Source organism: Camelus dromedarius, chromosome 7, assembly GCF_036321535.1.
Source record: "Camelus dromedarius isolate mCamDro1 chromosome 7, mCamDro1.pat, whole genome shotgun sequence".
NCBI classification, from domain to species: Eukaryota; Metazoa; Chordata; class Mammalia; order Artiodactyla; family Camelidae; genus Camelus; species Camelus dromedarius.
In genome coordinates, this window is record NC_087442.1 from 44,021,503 (window position 1) to 44,039,410 (window position 17,908).

The following is a 17,908-nucleotide window of genomic DNA, read 5'->3' on the forward strand; positions in this document are numbered from 1 at the left end:
AAGCAGGAGGCACACATTTCTTGATTTTAAGCTATACTATAAAGCTATAGTCATCAAAACAGTATGGTGCTGGCATAAAAACAGACAAATAGACCAAAGGAACAGAATCAAGAGCCCAGAAATAAATACAAGCATATAGTCAACTAATATTTGACAAAAGAGCCAATAATACTCAATGAAGAAAAGACAATCTCTTTAGTAGATAGTGCTGGGATAATTGGATATTCATATGTAAAAGAATGAAACTGGGCACATATCTTACACCACTTACAAAGATTAACTCAAAATGGAGGAAAGACTTAAATTGAAATGTAAGACCTGAAACCATGAAACTCTTAGAAGAAAACATAGGAATAAAGCTTCTTGAAATGGGTCTTTGCAGGGATTTTTTTGGATTGATGTCTAAAGCACAGGCAACAAAAAAATAAACAAGTGAGATTACATTAAACTAAAAACCTGCACAGCAGAAGAAACCATCAATAAAGTGAAAAAACAACCTATGGAATGAATATTTGCAAACCATATATCTGGTAAGGGGGTCAATACCCTAAATATATAAAGAACTCAGAGAACTCAATAGCAAAAACCCACAAATAACCCAATTAAAAAATGGGCAAAGAACCCAAATAGAAATTTTTCCAAAGAAGATGTACAAAAAGGCCAACAGGTACATGAAATAGTCATTAGGGAAATACAAATTAAAACCACAATGAGCTAACACCTTGCAACTGTTAGAATGGCTGTCATCAAAAAAACAAGAGATTAAAAAAATGCTGATGTGGATGTGGAGAAAATAGAACCCATGTGCACCGTTGGTGGGATTGTAAATTGGTGCAGCCTCTATGGAAAACAGTATGGAGGATCTTCAAATAATAAAAATAGAACTAAGTATGATCCAGCAATTCCACTTCTGGGAATACATCTAAAGGAAAAAAGAACAGACTCAAAAAGATATCTGCACCCCATGTTCATAGCAGCATTATTTACAATAGCCAAGACATGGAAACAACTTGTGTCCATTGATGGATTATTGGATAAAGAAATTGTGGTTCACTTATATATAGAATCTTAAAACACAAAAACAAACAAAAAACTCATAGAAAAAGAGATCAGACTTGTAGTTTATAGAGGTGGAGGATGGGCGAGGGGGAACTGGAGGAAGGTAGTCCAAAGGTAAATAAGCACTAGGAATGTAATTTACCACATGATGGCCATAGCTAACACTGCTGGAGCGTATACAGGTTAGTTGCTAAGAGAGTAAATCCTAAGAATTTCTTATCACAAGGAGAAAAAAAATTTTTCTTTCCTTCTTTCTTTTTATTTTTATTGTATCAATATGAGATGGATTTTAGCTGACTCTAAGGTGGTAATCATTTCACAATATACATAAATCAAACCATCATGATGCTGTGTGCCTTAAGCTTAAATAGTAATGTATGTCAAGTACTTCTCAGTAAAACTAGAAAGAGTGAAAATTCTGTATGCAGTCATAGAATTACAAGAGCAGTTTTAAATAAAAATTGTTCTTGTCCTGCTCTCAGGTCAACACCCACCCCACAATACTTAAATTTAAGGAAAAGGGTAGATTTCAACCTTCACTTGAAAAGTAGAGTTAGTAGGATGTTCTAGGACACTGAAAATATTCACATTTGAAGTTTTCTAAAAGGCAAGGACAAAGAGTATTTTAAAGTATTTTCAAATTGGCTGAAATTCTTTGCATTATTTATTTATTTTGTTTATATAAAATAGCTACTCCAAATGAATATGACTTCATATTTTTGTACTTTTCCAGGTGGACATGTATGATTGCTTGCCGAAGTCTTTTAATGTAATATAAATTCTTAGAACACACCCATAAAATCCCACCAAAAACCCAATAACTCTAAATCCCCCCTTCTTATTCTCTATTAGCAGATATGCTAATGATTGTCATGTATCTGAAAAGTGCAGCACATTCACAGGAGATACTACATTCAGAAGAAGGATCAATCTGTGAAGGATTATTAATGAGATATCAGCACCTGCTACTACTTCCTTGACTATAGCAAATCAACTACTGGAGCGTTAAGTTGTTAAAACTGCTCTCCTCCTTTTGTGAATATTCAAAGGTACAAATTCATTTAATAGGGTCTGTGTATCATATAGGTTACATACAAGAACACATACTATTCATATTCAACTTTATATTAGAGATTATTATCTTTATCTTGATACCCAATTTCCATATTAGTTTAATAAAACAAAGTGTATTGTAATATATAATGTAAGATAGCCATTCAGCTTTATCTATTAAAATACACACTCAGAAAATTTTTTTTTTACTCAGGGACCTGTTTCTTTTGACCTTGCTGCTGCACAATCCACTGTTAAAAAAGATCCGTGGAAGCAGTTTATATCCCCGAACTTTCCATAAAAGTTAATACAATGACTGCATGTCAGAAATGGTTTTCTTTAGGATATCAAAGTATTTATTTTATAATCAACAAACTTTAAACTAGATAAATTCTATTATTGCTGATGTAAGATGTACTTATTCCTAAAACAGATTTGGGAGGGAAGGGAATTAGGCAGGTAAGGTAGGCATCACTAACTGACTATACAGGTTCAATTCCTGCTTATAGTTAGTAGCACAGGTGTATAAAAGAATTGTGTATTTTTCTGAATGTCTTGTATTCTCTTGCTCTCAGGCTTTTTAAAAAAAGTTGAAATAAAGTTGATTTACAATGTTGTTAGTTTCTGGTGTACAGCAAAGTGATTCAGTTATATATATATATAGATATATATATATAGATATATATATATAGATATATATATATAGATATATATATATAGATATATATATATAGATATATATATAGATATATATATATAGATATATATATATAGATATATATATATATATCTCTTTCAGATTCTTTTCCATTATAGGTTATTACAAGATATTGAATATAGTTCCCTATGCTATATAGTAGGACCTTGCTGTTTATCTATTTTATGTATAGCAGTATGCATCTGTTAATCCCAAGCTCCAAATTTATCCCTCACCCTATTTTCTTCTTTGGTAACCATGTTTGTTTTCTGTGTCTGAGTTGATTTCTGTTTATAGAGAAGTTCATTTGTACTGGTTTTTTTTAGATTCTACATCTAAGTGATACCGTGATATTTGTCGTTGTCTGATTTACTTCATTTAGTATGATTATCTCTAGACCCAACCATATTGCTGCAAATGGCATTCATTCTTTTTAATGGCAGAGTAGTATTCTACTGTTTAAATGGAATAATTCTTTATCCAGTCATTTGTGGATGGACATTGAAGTTGCTTCCATGTCTTAGTTATTGTTAGCAGTGCTGCTATGAACATTGGGGTTTGTATATCTTTTTGAATTAATTTCTTCTGAATATATGCCCAGGAGTAGGATTGCTGGATCATATGGTAACTTTCTAATTTTTTGAAGATCCTCCATACTATTCTCCATAGTGGCTGCACCAGTCTACATTCCCACCAATAGTGTAGGAGGGTTCCCTTTTTTCTACATCATCTCCAGCATTTATTATTGACTTTTTGATGATGGCCATTCTGACTGCACACTCAGAAATTGCAGAATTAAGCACTTGTCTTCATTAGCCTTCTAGGGGAATGTAGCCAATATGAGCTCAGCTAGGAGCCTGTGGGTGGGTGTTTAAGACAAAACTGAGCTGTTATTTGTGTGACAGACACAGAAAACGAAAAATATAATAATGATCAAGCTCAAACTCATGACTTCCTCACATTTTCCTTTCCATCATATGTTCATTGCCTAGTTAAGGTTTAAGAACTTGAAAGGATAGGGTGACCACATTTTAAAATGTCTTAAGTTACCCAGAAGGACTTCTTCCCATTACTGATTTTCATACCTCTCCACTACCATCCATGGTATTTACTACACAAGCACTCTGTGCAGTACAGGTTTCCCCACTATCTGGAAGTAGAGCATTCCTATGAAACCTTTTGTTAAGTTGAAATGGTGTAAAACTAAGAAGCAATTACCTTAGGACACATCTTGCTAACAGGTGCACAAAATAAATCAAGGTGAAGCACAGACATGGTTCAAAGCTATGGCCAGATGCTGAGTGGTTCCAGGGGAAGGAGCGTGGTGCTGCCACTCTCACAGCTCAGGGTGCCTGCTGCCTCTACAGCCACTCAGTGCAAAACAAATGCTCAGTGCTGTCCTCATCAAGGTGAAAATCTTTTTCAGATTTCTTTCGGTTAGCTTTGAAAACAGGCACTAAAGTAGGTCTTTCGTAAAAGCAAAGTGGCTGGTATAAAGCAAACTTCCAAATGTGGGAGATAACTTGTATCAGGTCCTGTCAGAATTACCAAGAACAGATCTCTGGCTCATAAAGAAGGGATATTCATTTGACCTCAATTACAAAAGGAAAGTACATGGAGAGGGAAAAAAAGCAGTGAGGGATCACAGTACTAAAACTTGAGAGGTTTTAAAAGTAGCTTATTGGTAATAAACTCCAAGTCAATGTGTCTTATTCTGTTCTCAGTGGTATTAAACTCATGATTGCTTTGCCAAACCAACACTTTTGTCCAGGCATCTGAAAAGATTTCAGGCTTTTATGAAAAGGAAAAACTTCAGTATTATCTATTGGCCCAATTTTTTGTTAGTGGCATAATGATTATTTCCTTTGATCCATAAGATTAGGGAAATTTTGCTATATCTTCACAGAGATATGAATGTCCATCTTGAGAAACAAAAATCAGAAACCTTCATCACAATATTCAACAAAATCTCAAATTTAAGACCTGACTACAAAAATGAAATTATTAAATAGAAGAAAGTTTAAAAGAATATCCATTTAACTTCATCTTTAGGATGGGAGAGGTATTTTTAAACAAGACGTAAAGACTGACAAGAGTTGACCACAAAAATAATTTGGTATCCTACAAATTAAAAAATTTGTGAAGTTGGCAATAAATTTATAGGTGAGGAAATGCAAACAGTTGTCAAGCATAAAAAGAACGCTCAACAAAAATACCACAGACATGCAAATTACAAGATGGCACTGGCAAAAAAAAATCAGATTTAGTATTTTAATTTGTAGCACAACTGAGGATATGGGGTAATTGACTACTGATGGAAGAGTACACCAGTACAAGCCTGATTTCACTAATTTCTGGGAACTCATCTTTATCTACTGAAGTGTCACTGTACATTACATAAGAGAATGTTTACTACATTGAACAGCACAAAACTACAACCTAAGTACTCATACCCAGCAATTGATTAAGTTGGGGAACCTACATATAACAGCCTACAATGTCCCTATTAAAAATAGATAAAAAATATTTATTACTACACACAAGGCACTGTTCTAAGTGTCTCACCTGCATATATTTCATCTTTCTAGAAGCCTTGATTTATCTCTATTTTATAGATGAGGAAACTGAGGCACAGAGAAGTGAAGGAATTTGAGAGACTATGCTATACTGCTCATTTTGAAGATGGAAGGTGCTAGGAACCAAGGGATATAGACAGCCTCTAGAGACAGAAAAAGACGATAAAACAGATTTTGCCATCAGTCTCCAGAAAGAACCAGCTCTGCTGATACCTTGAGTTTAGTCTTGTGAGACTTATTTTGGACTTCTGACCACCAGAACTAAGGTAATAAATTTATCTTAAGCCATTAAGTTTGTAACAATTTTTTATAGCACCAATAAGAAACAGATATAACACAGGGGATATTAAAATATATGGACAACATATTGTTTCCAGAAATGCCCTTAATTAAACTAAAATTCAGTGTAGGGCCATCAATCTCTGATCTGCACAAAGGTTCTGTATCATTTCCCTTTTTAAGAGCAGTGTTAGGTCTACAAAAATATTAAGAAACACTTTAGTATAGATAATTTCCTTTTTTTTCTGTATATAGATTTTGGAAATTAGTAGAAATGTATGTATCACAATAGGATCAGTCCTATCAGAATACCTATGATTTTTTTTTTTCAGATGGCAGCTTCAACAAACTAGAGTCTAAGTATCAAAATTCAAATGAAACAAGTTCGTCTTAGGTATTACCTGAAACTAATTTTAATTCCCCACAAGAAACCCTTTTTGTGTTAATATATATTCTAGTTAAGTTGGAAACTCCTAAACTCAAAAGATCTAAGACAGGTACTCTAATGCCTTAGTGGTATCATACTATTTATAAATAAGAAGCCAATTCAATGTACAATGTGTGTGTTTTTACTCACTACAAAGGCAATTAGACGAAAAAAAGTCTAATCACATAGAGGAATATAAAACTATTTATTGACCACTGTTCACCAGTATTTACAATAAAGTAAACAATATACAGTTGAATAACATTCTGATTACTACAAAGTTACTGTTTTTCCTGGCTTCTGCTGAACCAGTAGCCCAAATACTGAGAAGACTGAGCCTACAATGTAAGGAATGGGTTAGAGTAAAGAAAAAACATGCAGGTCAAGAGTTTAGATTACAGAAGTCTGTTCACTCATTTATTCCTGCAGATCCTAAATTGCCAACGTCTCTAACCATCTGATTACGTTTCCATGAACAAGTCTTACACATTCCATGAATCACGAGCTTTCAGTAAATATAGCACAGGGACTTCAATTTCCTGTAAAGGAACGGTTCACCAGAAGGAACCCTTAAATGTCCATTTAACTAAGTCTTGCTTGGCTAATTAAAACACAACAGAATTTGTCTAATTTTTTCATTTGGATGATGGGGAGGTTGTCAGTAGTGATAAAACTTTTCTTTCAGGGGTTTTGCATATAAAATTGCATTTATATAACTACAGACATGGATACAGATTCTGATACGGCTGCTTTAAAAAACTGTCCAATTTAAATCGTTTACATTCTATTTAAACTGTCCAATTAATTAGAAAATTATTTATCTAATTTGAAAAGTTAAGACTTCCAAAAATTTTCATCTTAACTTGAAGTGATTTATTAGATTGCTCAAAATGATGGACTCCTAGAAACATGGGCTTATCCACAGTTGTGAAATACTGTTTGTTTTGGTAAATGTATTAAAACCAAACAAACAAAAAGAATGAAAAGAAAGCCATTTACATATGTATTTTATGTATATATGCACAAAAAACCAAGAATGGTCCTTAGGCATATGAGTTAAATGTAAATTGATTGAGTAATGACTGGGGATTTCCCCCAACATTTAGAAAAGCTGTTCCCTAATGCAGAGGAAGTAATATACCATGGTATCAAATCTTTTTTTCTGCTAAAGGAAGCAACTACAGAAAGCTTTTATTTGTTCAAAGTAACCAGTGCTATAGAATGCAAAAAAAACCCCCCCAACAACTTCCCAATACTACTTCAAAACGAACATATCAAACTTGATTTTCATTAGAATAGTTATTTCTTCACACTAATAAATCAAAAAAACCAAGACCCAGATTTTATATATATATAAATATATATAAAAAGCAACGCAAACAATTATTGAGCTTCATCCTCTGGACAAGAATGCCAAGTTAGTCTCTCTTCATAAAAAGCAATTACAATTTGAGGACACTTCATATTTGCCTCTTTTGCCAGCACCAAGTCCGCCTCATCTGAATCCTTCCTGTTGTGAGGAAAAAAATATTCGGTCAAAAAGTCTAAACTCCTTTTTTTGTCAACTGATAATCATTCATTTAAGAGATCATAATTCAGTCAAGAAAATATTTAAGTGCTTTCAAGAGGGTTATGTGGTTACTTGTGGCTGTGTTCCAATAAAATTTCATTTCCTAAAACAGGCCACAGTTTGCCAAGCTTTGCTTTAAAACATCATTAGCAAAAGTAACTAGAATCATCCTATCAGCAGATTATTACTCTCTACCTAACAATAGAAACTATAAAACTTAGATACATTTTTTAAAAATTCAAATTAAAAAAATATTTATTCTTAGTTTAAAATATAACAGCAATCACCTCACACTTACCATTTCATGAGAAACATTAATTCTCCACTGCTATCTGTGGCACCAATTATTCGTTCTGGATCAAGACCTCTGGCAAAGCCTCTTGGTTTATCAGCCTGTTTAGAGGAAGTTGAATGATCATTTACATAAATGTTTCCATATGTTTTTCCATAGGGCATACTAATAATAGTAACTTCCAATTTGTTTTCATAATACATAACTTTTAAATAAACCTTCCAATTGCGAAACAGAAATGACTAGAGCAAGAGCCCATATATAGTACTAAAACACATACTAATTCCCATTAACCTTACAAGTAGAAAAAACAAATCTGGATGTCTAAAAATATTCTGAATCATAAGAAAACAGACAAAACTTTCTTCATTCAAAGACATCAAAAGGCAGAACTAAGGGACTACAGAAAAAACCTAATCTCTTTTTTTCCCCTGGTAACTCTTAATTCATAATCATAAATTTTTCAAAGTTAGTATTTCAAATTACTTCTAGGCATTAGTCTAAATAATTTTTTTAAAGCACACACAATGTATAAACAGCAAAACAGTAAAAACTTTTAAACTCAGACTAATTAGAATTGTATCAATCTTAATTACAGGAGACCTTATAAAATACTTAGTATAAACCTTAAAAGTGTGGTCTGAGGACCCCTGGGAGGTCCCCAAGACCTTTCAGTGTGTCTGTTTATCTGGAAGATCTCTTTTCATGTATCTGTGACTTTGTCTTCACATACCTCCACCAAACAACGTACCACTGCAAATCAAATATTAAGTAGAACTGTCTTAAGTCAGACATTGACAAGATTTGCAAAAATGTAAAATGCTACTCTTCTCAGTTATTTTTCATAGAAAGTTATGAATAACATGCAACAGGTTTCTGTCCTTAGCTGAATATACAAATTTTATAAATTTCTATTTTAATTTCTAATGCAGTTGGTATTGATAGTTATAATCCATATAAATAAAAGTTCCTGGGATCAATTATTTCTTAAGAGTGTAAAGGGGACCTGAAGCCAAAAAAAAAAAATTTAGAACTGCTTAGATAACAAATCCTTAGGGGAGGATATAGCTCAGTGGTAGAGTGCATGCTAAGCATGCACAAGGTCCTGGGTTCAATCCCCAGTTTCTCCATTAATAAACAAATAAATCTAACTATCACATCTCCCCCCAAAAACCATATATGCACAAAAAACAAATCCTTTCTCCCTATGAGACTTTTACATCATTATCTCAAGCTCCGGAGTCAGACTGTCTAGGTTAGAACGATGGCTCTAACCTTTACTAGCTGTGTGGCTTTGGGCAAGTTAATATCTTTATAGTTCAGGTTCATTATCTATAAAATAGGAATAATTATTACTGTTTCATACATTTCAAAGCACATGAAATGCTAATTAAGTTATTTAAAACACTCCTTGGCACATTACAAGGGCTCAATACAGGATAACTATTGTTATTAAACAGTGCTTATATTGAGCATGTGGTTGACTTTCAATTTACATACACTGATTTTTAACATTATTACCTTTTTGCTTTGGCTGCTAAAGCATCCAGAACCAAATTTGTAGCCAACCTCTCTGTTTCCCATCTGTAAAAATGAGGATAATACCTATAATCTTAATAGAGTTGTCATGAAGATTTAATGGACTATCTGTAAAGTACTTAGCATCTATTTTAAACAATAAAATTTAAAATCCAAAGTCCTTATCAATAAATATGTATTGTATATATTTAGTCCCCAAGCCTAGATGTAATTCTGACCCAGGGCTTTTCCCCAAATTGCCATGCTAGGCCAGAAGGCAGGGCAAGTATACTCTGTTTTGAAGTTGAGGGTAGAAGCAAGGAGTTATGTGATTTGCCCAAAGCCACAGAGAAATCAGTGAAGCAAAGACTGGTTCAGAATACACACGTAGTGAATGAACCAACTATATCAATTCATGCCAATAAAAAATTAGTAAATTATTATCAAAGATTATATACTTCAAAATATTGTTTGCCAATATTAAGGATCACATGCCAAAATTTTGGTTAGTATCACTAACGATCTATAATCAAAACGTGCTATGTAAAATTTTCATAGTATTATAAGGGATTTCAATAATCTAATTTTACGGTGTTAATATTCAAGACGGCTGGTCTTAGGTCAGAGAAGATTGATCAGAAGTCAAATCTATCAACCTACCCAAAATAACACTAGCACAACAATTCTATGAATCTACCTAAAATAATACTAGCACAATTTTAAGTGGTATAAGCACTTACTGAACATTTACACAGTGTAGGCTAAATCATGCCTATCCTTGCTGTCCTAAATATTAAGTATTTTTAAAAGGCTTTTAAATGATATTTTAAAAGTACCTGCGTTTTAAAAAGTATTTTAAAAATCAAGCCATCCTTTTAGAAAAAGTGAGTCTGCTGAAAAATATTTTATACTTACAGCATCTCTTTTCTTCTTTGATTTGCTATCATCAGATTCACTGTCAGATAAAGATTTTCTTTTTGTTCCATCTTTTTCTTTACCAGCTTTTTGAGAATTAAGAAATGCTTCAATTAACTCTGGACAATCTAAATTTTCTTCAGGTTCCCAAGTATTGTCAGCACTGTGTTCAGTTAAAAAAAAAAGTTCATTCAATTAAACATGGTCATCACTATCATCCAGTTCCATTGCAGATATTAACCATTCCTCCCTACCTCCCACATTCTTTTGAGAGACTCTTACACTTTTTTGTATTTACACAGTCCCTGCTAAGTGGGCAATCTTCTTTATTATCTCCAAGTAATTAATGAACCTGACTCCAGAAGGATAATGAGATATTTTTCCAAGTTATGCAGACAACTCACTTCAGAATTTCTCTGGAAGAGCCTTTTTTAAAAAATGTGGATTCCTGGTTCTCACCTCAATTTACTTTATCAGATTGTGTCCAGAGTTGAGACCACCAATACTATGTTTTAAATCATAATAATTCAGAGGCATTCTCAAATGTTGAGACAGCATTTTCAATTTCTGCTGGTGCTCAAATTGGAAAATTACATTAAAATGGGTTGGAAACCCAAGTCACATCCAGCCTTCTGTATGGCAGGCAAACTAAGAATTTTTTTTTTTTACAGGAGGAGAGGGTATAGCTCAGTGGTAGAGTATGTGCTTAGCATGCATAAGGTCCTAGGTTCAATCCCAGTACCTCTGTAAAAAACAACCCCCCTTAACTAGTCCCCCACAAAAATTTTTTAAAAATTAAAAAAAAAAGTTTTTAACATTTTTAATTGGTTGGGAAAAATTTCAAAATAAAAATCATTATGAAATTGAACTTTAGGACCCATAAACAAAGTGTTACCTATTAGAACACAGCCATGTTCATTTGTTTAATGTACTGTCTGTTGCTGCTTGTGTACTACATTTGCAGAGTTAAGCAACTGTGACAGAAACCTACAGCCCACCAAGCTCAAAGTATTTACTGTATGACTCTTTAGGGGAAAAAGTTTTGCCAATCCTTGATATAATACAAGACCAAGATGACCACTTACATGTGTTTTTCAGAAGGGCTGGAAAGAAAATGAATATCAATTACAAAATGTGAAAGTAAGGTCATCCCACACTAGCGACAAGCTTGCTAACTTTGTGTGCTCTGATCCAAAAAACTTTTATAGAACTAGACAGAATGAAATTAACCATTTTAGAGAGGCTGGGAAGCTGTTAACCTCTGTTTACAACTTAGTCTGTTGATACTCTGAGACTCCAAAATTGGCAAACCTAAATTAAGAAGGTGGAGGAGGACAAAAGAACTGAAGTGAAACCTCCATTCTGCAGTGTTATTTTTATCATATATTACCTAATAGATTATACTTCACATAGCAGGTTCTCAATCATACTAGTGACCTTAACTGTGCAGAGAAAGAGGTAAGAGTTTCCTAGTGTTCTGATGGGTAGGATGTAGAGACAAACATTTTTTAGTATCTCATGTGAAGGAAAAAAACTTGCCATATGAAAGTAATCAATTCTTTGGCAAACTGGTGAAATCTTATTTAAAATAACTGATTTATCTTGCTTGATTCTCCTTAACGTAGGAATTTTTTTTTTCTCGTGGTAAATTATGAACTTATATACTTAAGGTCAACTAAGGGTCCTAGAAGGAGAGAGAAACCTGAATCTTCTATTCAACTCATAATTCCCAAATTGCTATGAAGATAGCTTTAAATGTGAATGATGAGAGTAGTAGGTAAGAGATACTTGAAGCCTAATTATTTGACTATCATACTCCATCTCCACCATGCTCAGAAAATTGTTGTCCATCTCCACCTATCCATTTTCAATAGTCACTGTCCATGGAGCCTTGCTGTTTTTGTGGTGTAAGACAGAAGAATCCAAGTAGATTGTACACAATAAACATGTTTGAGTATAATTTCTGCATGTAAGTTATTCACAGAACAGTAGCATTAACATAACAGTAGGATTATGAGAGCAATTAGTTATCAAGGAACAGGAGGAACCAGGGAGCTTAAAAAATGCCCAGGCTCTACTTCTTAGAGATTACAATACAGTAAACCAAGTGTAGGACCTGGATACCTGGATTATGAGCACTTCTGCATAAAACCAACCAGTATACATTAGCAAGCTTCAATATTTTTTAATGTCCTCTGTTACATAAGGAAATAATGTAGATTAGGTATATTCTCATTGGTACAGTATCCAACTACATTAAAAAGTAAACCGCACTCTATAATTCTATAAATTTGACTCTCCAAGGTAATCAACCAGTCTCAAACATGCTAGGTTACAACTGTAGGCCAAACACTGGGCTCTTTTTAAGTAGATCTCAAACAAGATAACCCTGGATTAAATAAAGGTGTCTTTAAAGAACTTATGGGAAAACTGATAAAAACATCTCAGACTAAACAAATTTTAAGTATTAAGTGCAGTTAAATGTATGATAAAAGCACTGAGATTTCTTACTCTGTAAATCCCTTCCACTTCAGGAAATACTCCACCTTCCCATTCACTACACGACGGTCCAACACTTTTTCCACCACAAATTCCTCAGGCTCTGCCTCTTCGACTTTTTTACTCTTTCCATTCTGTTTCTTTCCCATTTTTTGCTAAAACAAAAAAGAGATTTAAGAAACTTTTAAAATTTTTAAGTACAGTTTAAAGGCTAAATTCCTTATATTATTGTTGCATTCAACACCAAAATTTTTATTTTTGTTTGTTTCTTTTTGTTTTGGGGAGAGATAATTAGACTTATTTATTTACTTATTTATTTAATGGAGGTACTGGGGCTTGAACCCAGGACCTGGTGCATGCTAAGCATGCAGTCTACCATTGAGCTATATTCTCCCCCACCTGAATTTTCACTTATGTATCCTAAGGCAGACACCTTTTGAAAAGATAAAAGTTGATAACCAATAAAATTTTTTAAAAAATGCTTGATACTGTGGGTTTAGATCAAACCTATCACCCACCATCCTTCAGTGAGATAATAAAATTAAAAACATTATTTGGAGAACTCTTTTATCTTTTCCTGGTCTTATTTTTATATAGTCTACAAGACCAAATTTAGTAGCGTTTTCACTCATTTTAACTACAATACAGCAACAAACAACTAGGAGTTGTTAGAGAATGATACAGAGGGGAGTAACTAGCAGTGACAGATTTTAAGTGAATCACAGACCCATTAAAACTACAGCCCTCAAACACTAAGACCCCCTTTCCCAATTCAAACAAACACTGTTAAAAAAAAAAAAAGCCTCAACAATACAGAAAAAAAGATAACTACAGAATGAAAACCTGGTTCAGAATCCTGATATTAATTGCAGGGTCAACCAAGGAGACCATGTATAGGTTAAAAAGGACAAGATCATATTCCCATAATCTTTGTAGATAATATTTCTGACCACTTGGAACAAACCTAGAATGTTGTCACTTCAAGAGGACAAAATACTGGATCATTTTAATTCTCCAGTGTGAAAAAAATCCTTCTTTCTTGGTTTTTCAAGAGAAAGAATCTAAACTGATAGCAAATGAAACTCACTTTAAACAAGTTTTTAGGCTAGGTGTTTTTTTTTTTTTTTTTTTTTTGGTAGAACACTATTTGAGAGAGCAGGATACCAAGCTCAACCTATTTTCTGGTAACTCAAAACAGACTGGTTATAAGGATTGAAAATGGATAAATTTTCAAAAAGCTGAAATGGTTAATTAAAAGAGACTAATGGGGGAACACGTTATGTTCATTTTAAAATGAAACATCTCATTTTGTTGGATACCATCATCTCCAAGTCAGGCCTTACAACTTTCATTAGTTGATACTTGGGTACTGCACTCAGTTAAATAGCTTTCTGCCTCTGTACAGTACAAGGAGGTAGGCATAGTAGTGGGAAGAGCAAAGCAAAATTGCTGTAGACAAAAGCTTATTAAATACCAATCCCAAATGAAAAACAAAATAACTATATCCGTGAAAGAGGCTAACAGAAGAAGATGACAAAAATAAACAGAAAATGAAAGAGAAAAAAATGCAGTATTTACTACTATGCCATTCATAAGCTAGTTTCAAATGCTCATCTTTTCCTTTTTAAAAGAAAACCCACCCACTTTTCCATTTAAATTACAGTACACATTATCTCATTAGCAAAATTACTTTAAAATGGAATCTTAGCTACTGAAAACTATATGCAAAAGAATTGTTTTAGAAGAATCTGTTTGCTTTCTTTATCTATATCCAGGATCCTCATGGACAGCTAAGTTCTTCCCCATTCAATACTTTGAGGATACTGGGACTGTAAAGCCAATTTAATTATCTACACTTTGGCTTACTGATTATGGAATTTGAAGGACAGTTCAATCCTGAGGGAGCACAGAAGATGCTTTGTGCTTTTTCCATTGATGGCTTTGATGGGAATAATTTATGAGACTCATCAGACAGGCTTTTTATGTCTTATTTCAATGTTTCCCAGCATATTTGACTTAAAAAGTGCAACCTAATGATGGAACAAATTAAAAATCACCAATTTGCCCTTTTTAGTGTTGAAACCCAAGAGGAGAATATACAAACCAAAACCAAACGTTCTACTTTACTTAGACGTTAACACCTTTATATACTTGCAATTAACAGAATGTGTTAGAATTAAATACTGTGAGAACCATAACTTTGAATTTCACAATTTTTATGTGATTATTCCAGTGGTTATGCTGAAACTTATAACTTAACACGGCTGAATACACACTTGTATTTTGTGCGAATGCGTATTTGTAGAACTTTTAAAGAAGCCTAAGAATGCAAACTGTGGGTTTAAGAAACTTCTGGAGAGAAAAAATTTAATTCCTCAAAAGACCCAGTCTTCTTTTGTGGACATGTGTGATTTTTTTTTTTCAATTTGTGTATTATATTAAAACAACAACAACAACACACTGCAATGATTTAAAGGCCCTTCTGTATTTTAGAATAAGCAAGCTTGAAATATGATAGTGACCAAAGTAATTTGAAAGATTCAATGACTTGTCTCAATCTAAGTGTGCAAGGTACCCATTCTTTAACCTGGGCAATAGTGAAAATACTTGCTTTCTTTAGAATTCAGTAAAGTGATTTAGGAATAGTATACCAATCAACAAGAGCTTTATTGTTCTGTGTGTCTATGCTTGTTAACATTCCTCTATGTCACCTAACATTGGTGTATCTTTATTTCAAGATAAAAACACTTAGTAAAATTCATATTGTGATATCCTCCCAAGAATAGGTTTCTTAAATGAATTAAGACACAAGCCAAATCAATAAGTATCTCAAAGTAATAGTTTTGCCTCTGCCCCTAACTCTTTCCATAATAACTGTAGGGATGTATATTTTTCAACCACAGAGATGCAAAGTTATAATTTTTGGAAAAAAAGTTTGAGTTAGATCCTTACATATTTTTAGGTTTTCATTAACTTACCAATGTAGTTTTATTGGAGGCCATTTTTTATTGCAGACTTGAAGAGCTATTACTAGAAAAACGCATGACAGTTAAAAAAGAAGTTTGCAAGACACAAAAAAGGTAGCAAACAAGTTTAGTTTGCATTCCAACCCCCACCTAGGAGCTCGTTATCAAACATGTATACCAATCCAAAGAGAAGCAGATTTGAATTTCTGCGTAAATTAGTGATACACGTCTGAGAATATATGTGTTGTAACCACGTGTATCTAGAAAACCTTACTGGGGAAACTGGTACCCGAGAAAGCTTTATAGGGTAATAAACAGTAGACAAGTGTTTTTACAATCCAAATCCCATTTATACTGTATTTAGCATTTTTAAGAAATGGCCAAATATTTTGGTTCCAAATCAAACAATTGCCTAAAGGATCACAACAAAAAATTATTTTGAATTTTTCCTCTGTATCTTTTAACAGTCCCAAGAAGCGCCTATGTAATCACAACTCGGTTTCGTCTTAGAAACCTCCCTCTTTCCAATCACTAGTTAGAAAACTAAAGGCAAAACACACCGAGATGCTCCAGTCCCATTTTGTGCCACTTCTGAAAACAAATCACCTGTTTCTGCACGTTCTTCCGCTCCCCTTAAACCTCAGGCTCTACCCGGCTTAACGAGGCCTTAGCGCCCGGCCCCCGCCCCCCACACGGGAGCGCGGGCCTCGTGGTCAGCGCATCCGCGGGGAGAAACAAAGGCCGCTGCGCGGGGGCTCAAGGGCACTGCGCCACGGGGCCCGGGCCTCCCCCAACCCTGGGGCGGCCACGTAACGGAGCGCCCGCCGCAGTCTCCCGAAATCGGGTCTCGCGGATGCGGGAGAATGCACCGCCCTCCCTGGAGGCCCGAGTCGCCCACCAAGGCCGGGAGGGGGAGGTGGGCCCCTCATCTAGGTCTGGGATGGGGGAAGGGAGAAAAGAAATACGCTTTGTCTAAATTAAGGCGGCTGTCGCCATAGCTCTCAACCTTGTCGAGAACAGTCTCGACCCCTTAACCAACTACAGGCACCGGCCCAGGGCCAGGCCTGTCGCGGGGTCTCCTTTCGCCTCTCCTTTCCTTCCCACCAGCTCCCGACTCGGGGTCGGGCGGGAAAGGATGGGAAGCGGGGAACTGGGGTTTCTCTGGGGCGCATGTGGCATCTTAAGCAACACCACCGAGTGAAAGCTAGAGAGAAAGAAAGACACAGACTTCACCGCCTCCGAGCTGCTCCACGTCCCGAGTCTGCGGCGTCTCCGGCCCTGCGCGCCTCAAGCTCGAGCCACATCCGAGGGGGAGGGGGCTGGGGAGCTGCGCGCGGGGCCGCCGCCGGGGGGAGGGGGGCAGGTGGCACCGCCCACGACGGGCGGCTGCAAGGGGCGGGACGGGCGCGCGCCCCGCGGGGGGAGGGACCGCGGGCCGCGCTGTGCCCGCCGGGAGCTCGGGTCCAGGGGGCGGGTGGAGAAGGGCGGAGGGAGGAGGCGGCGGCGACAACGGCACTTACCGTCCGCGCCGTGGCGCCTGGTGGTCCCACGAGGGGGGGGAGAGAGGAGGGGCGAGGACCGTGACAAGAGTCTCCTTAGCGGAGGCGTTTCTGCTTTGCAGCAGTAGCGGCTGGCGCCAAAACCAGACTCCGCCCACTTCCTCGCCCCTGGGTTGCGTGCCTCCTAACGTTTGGGCGGGGAGCTGGAGAAATCGGGAACCAAGAACGAGTGCCCTTTCGGCTACCTTCTTCAGACCTCTCCTGAACCCTATAGGTCGACCCTTAAGGCGCTGGCCACTGTTAGGTTGGTGGAGTGTTAAGTTAATTATTTGTGGACTACAGGTCGCTTCGGGTGTTTCTGGAAGGGGCCGAGTCAGTCCTCAGCGCAAGAGGGAGACGGTGGGGGAGGGAAAACGCAGGAGGAGACAACAGACTTTTTTTTATACCTGGAGAACCTGGGCCAAGGGGAGATTATCACAGTGTTGCCGTAAGGACCACCTCCCGGGTTGAGGGGCTGGGCCTTCGGGTTGAGGATTAAGCTCCTCCCGACAGCGTTAA

The 17,908-nt window shown here is 35.9% G+C and overlaps 1 protein-coding gene across 5 annotated transcripts; it reads right to left on the bottom strand.

Moving 5' to 3' along the window:
- Window positions 1-6,277: 6,277 nt before the first annotated feature.
- On the bottom strand, window positions 6,278-17,460 carry CBX3 (chromobox 3). Of its 5 annotated transcripts, none has more exons than XM_031455077.2 (8): window positions 17,372-17,460; window positions 15,864-15,915; window positions 12,898-13,040; window positions 11,472-11,489; window positions 10,387-10,549; window positions 9,475-9,537; window positions 7,960-8,054; window positions 6,278-7,601 (listed from the first exon to the last, which is right to left on the bottom strand). In XM_031455077.2, exons 2-8 carry the CDS (start codon window positions 15,885-15,887, stop codon window positions 7,475-7,477), a joined length of 633 nt encoding a protein of 210 aa, XP_031310937.1. In that variant the 5' UTR covers window positions 15,888-15,915; window positions 17,372-17,460; the 3' UTR covers window positions 6,278-7,474. The 5 variants fall into 5 exon arrangements, with proteins under 5 accessions (XP_031310937.1, XP_031310936.1, XP_031310938.1 ...); XM_031455076.2 differs by lacking the exon at window positions 17,372-17,460 and adding an exon at window positions 17,080-17,185; XM_031455078.2 differs by lacking the exons at window positions 11,472-11,489; window positions 17,372-17,460 and adding an exon at window positions 17,080-17,185.
- Window positions 17,461-17,908: the final 448 nt, after the last annotated feature.

What these genes read in the sequence shown, in the direction of transcription:
- CBX3 (XM_031455077.2), bottom strand. Translation starts at nt 15,887, where the DNA reads ATGGCCTCCAATAAAACTACATTG. An exon ending in CCTCCAATAAAACTACATTG is followed by an intron (nt 13,041 to 15,863) that starts GTAAGTTAATGA and finishes TTTTTGTTTTAG; the next exon opens with CAAAAAATGGGAAAGAAACA. An exon ending in CAAAGAAGAAAAGAGATGCT is followed by an intron (nt 9,538 to 10,386) that starts GTAAGTATAAAA and finishes TCATTTTTACAG; the next exon opens with ATGGGAAACAGAGAGGTTGG.